Raw genomic sequence first — 2,849 nt, forward strand, 5'->3', positions numbered from 1 at the left:
GATTTAGCATTGCAATATCAGACACCATATGACTGGTTTCACCTGTATCAATGATCCACTCTTTGGGAAAGTTGGAAACCAACAGAGCTGTACTCATACCTGCTATATTGGCTGTAGAGGTATTGCTGCTGCTTCCAGTGTTAGTTTTGTTGAGAATATGCAATATTTATTCATATTGATCTTTTGTGAAAGCTCTTATCTGTGACATCTGATTTGACTGTGAGTTATCAGCATGTCCCAAGTTCTAATAAGTGTTAGGCATCTGTGCTTGTGCTTGTTGATATGTGCCCATAGAGTTCATAGTAGGCTGATGATTTGTTACTTATGAAAGAACATTATAGGTTGCTTATGCTCCTGCTCCAACATTTCCTTTCTTTTTGAACTTGAAATCAGAAGGATAACCAACTATCTTGAAACAGTTTTCCTTGCTCTGATCTTTGAGTTTACAAAATTCACACTGAAAATTATAGATCATCTTATATCTCTGATTTTTGATATTTCTTGTGTACATTTCTACATCATAGTTTCCTGTAGTGATTGCTGGATTTGCACCTAATATCCCAGAGGTGGCAGCTAATGCCTTTTGAGTTTCATCACTTATGATCAGTGAATATGCTTGGTTGACAGTTGGAAGGGGGATTCTCATGAGAATCTGACTTCTTTCTTGAGAGTATGACTCATTAAGGCCCATGAGAAATTGATACAACTTCAATTTTTGCAGATACACCACAAAATCTCTAGATCTTGGGTAGACACATTCAGGAACTGGTATTAATGACTCAAATGCTTCCCACATATCCTTCAATTTAGAGTAATATGCAAATACAGAGGAAGTACCTTGGGTCAAAGTAGCTATTTCTTTGTGCAAATTGAATGATCTTGAGTCATCTACTTTATAAAACCTCTCATATAGATCTATAATGACCCGATCGGTCATTTTGAGTGTTGTATACTCGTTCCCCTATTTAATACTTATTTTGTGCTTAATCATTGTTATGTGATTGGTCAGTGTAGTTGGTTTGGTTCCGGGGATATTTCAAAAAGAATTGGAACACTTGGTTCCAAGGTTAAAAGCCTAAGTTGAAAGAGTTGACCGGATATTGACTTATGTGTAAATGGCTTTGGAATGGAGTTTTGATGGTTTCGATAGCTCCATATGGTAATTTTGGACTTAGGAGTATGCCCGGATATTGATTTGGAGGTCCGTAGGTTATTTTGTCTTGAAATGCCGAAAGTTAGAAAATTAGAAGTTTGGTGAGTTGAGAAGTTTGACCGAGCATTGGCTTTGTGGTTACCGGGCTTGAATTTTGGTTATGGAAGTTTGAATGGGTCTGTTGTATCAATTATGACTTGTGTGCAAAATTTGAGATTAATCAGAGTTGGTTTGCTATGTTTCGGCATTAGTTTTGAAAGTCAGAAGTCTAAAAGTTCATTTGGCTTGAATCAATGCGCGATTTGTGGTTTTAGTGTTGTTTAATGTGATTTGACGCTTTGAGCGAGTTCTTATGATGTTTTATAACTTGTTGGCATGTTTGGTTGAGGTCCTGGGGGGCTCGGGGGTGATTGGAATCATGTTCGGCGCATTTTTGAAACTTAGAAGAATTGTTGAAGTGCTGATGCATATGTTGATGGTTTCCTTATACGCGATCGCAAGAGGAGGTTCGCGATCACGAAGGGTTGTTTGGGTGACTGGGGAATTATTTCTATGCGGTCGTGCGTTTAGGTCTGCGATTGCGGAGCTATGGTCAGTGGTACTATGCGAACGCGAGGGTTGTACCCCGTTCGCGAAGAGGAAGGAGGGGCGGCTGGAAGCCACACATTTGTTCAACGCGATCGCATGAGGATGCGATCGCGTAGAGTTGAGTCCTTATGCATCGCATTCTCGCTTGTGTTTCTGCGTTCACATATGGTTAATTTTGGCAGCTTGAATTTTGTGCTTCGCAATCGCAAAGCATTTTCCGCGATCGCGAAGAAGAAACACCTGGGCAGAATATAAGTTTTCAAAAACGAGGGTTAGAGTAAATTTTCGTAATTGGACTATGGGAGCTCGGATTGACGCGATTCTTGGAGGGATTTTCAATGGATTAATTGGGGTAAGTGATTCTAACTCGGATTTGGTTAATATACATGAATATATCATCGATTTCATCATTTAATTAGTGTTTTGGTTTGAAAAATTGGGAAAAAGTGTAGAAACTTCATAGGCTTTAATTTGAGGATTTGAAGGTCGAGATGTGATCGGAACTCAATAATTTTGGTACAGATGGACTCGTGGTTGAATGGGTGTCAGGATTTTGTTATTTTGGAGGATTTTGAGACGTGGGTCCGGGGTTGACTTTTTGACTTTTGTTAAAGAACTTAGTTTTTTCATATGGAATTGATTCATATAGCTTGAGTTGATTGTATCGACTTGTTTGTGGCTAGATTCGAGGTGTTCGGAGGATGATTCGCGAGGCAAAAGCTTATTGGAGTAGATATTTGCATGACTTGAGGTAAGTAATACTTCTAAACTTGGTTCTAAGGGTATGAATCCCTGAATTACGTGTTGTGTGATCGGTGTTGAGGTGACACATAACTAGGTGACGTACACCATAGAAATTGTGACTCAGTCAATTTTGTGGAACTGTGTAGTCATCTTATCTGAATATTATTACTGTACTCTATGTGTTAGAGAATTTGAGCTGTGATTTATGTTAGAAATCATGTTTAGGCTATCTGCTGGTACTATTGGGATCCACAACGATTATTCTTTTGTTGTTTAGTTATTTGCTTAATTTGCAGTTATGTACTCAGATGCATTCATTATTGCATATTATATCTTAGTCTCTATTTTCATTTATTGTCACATC

The 2,849-nt window shown here is 38.4% G+C and overlaps 1 protein-coding gene across 1 annotated transcript; it reads right to left on the bottom strand.

Moving 5' to 3' along the window:
• Nucleotides 1-346: 346 nt before the first annotated feature.
• On the bottom strand, nucleotides 347-937 carry LOC142169728 (uncharacterized). The gene has a single exon (XM_075231631.1). The coding sequence runs from the start codon at nucleotides 935-937 to the stop codon at nucleotides 347-349; it is 591 nt and encodes a 196-aa protein (XP_075087732.1).
• Nucleotides 938-2,849: the final 1,912 nt, after the last annotated feature.

Source organism: Nicotiana tabacum, chromosome 15, assembly GCF_000715075.1.
Source record: "Nicotiana tabacum cultivar K326 chromosome 15, ASM71507v2, whole genome shotgun sequence".
Taxonomy (NCBI): Eukaryota; Viridiplantae; Streptophyta; class Magnoliopsida; order Solanales; family Solanaceae; genus Nicotiana; species Nicotiana tabacum.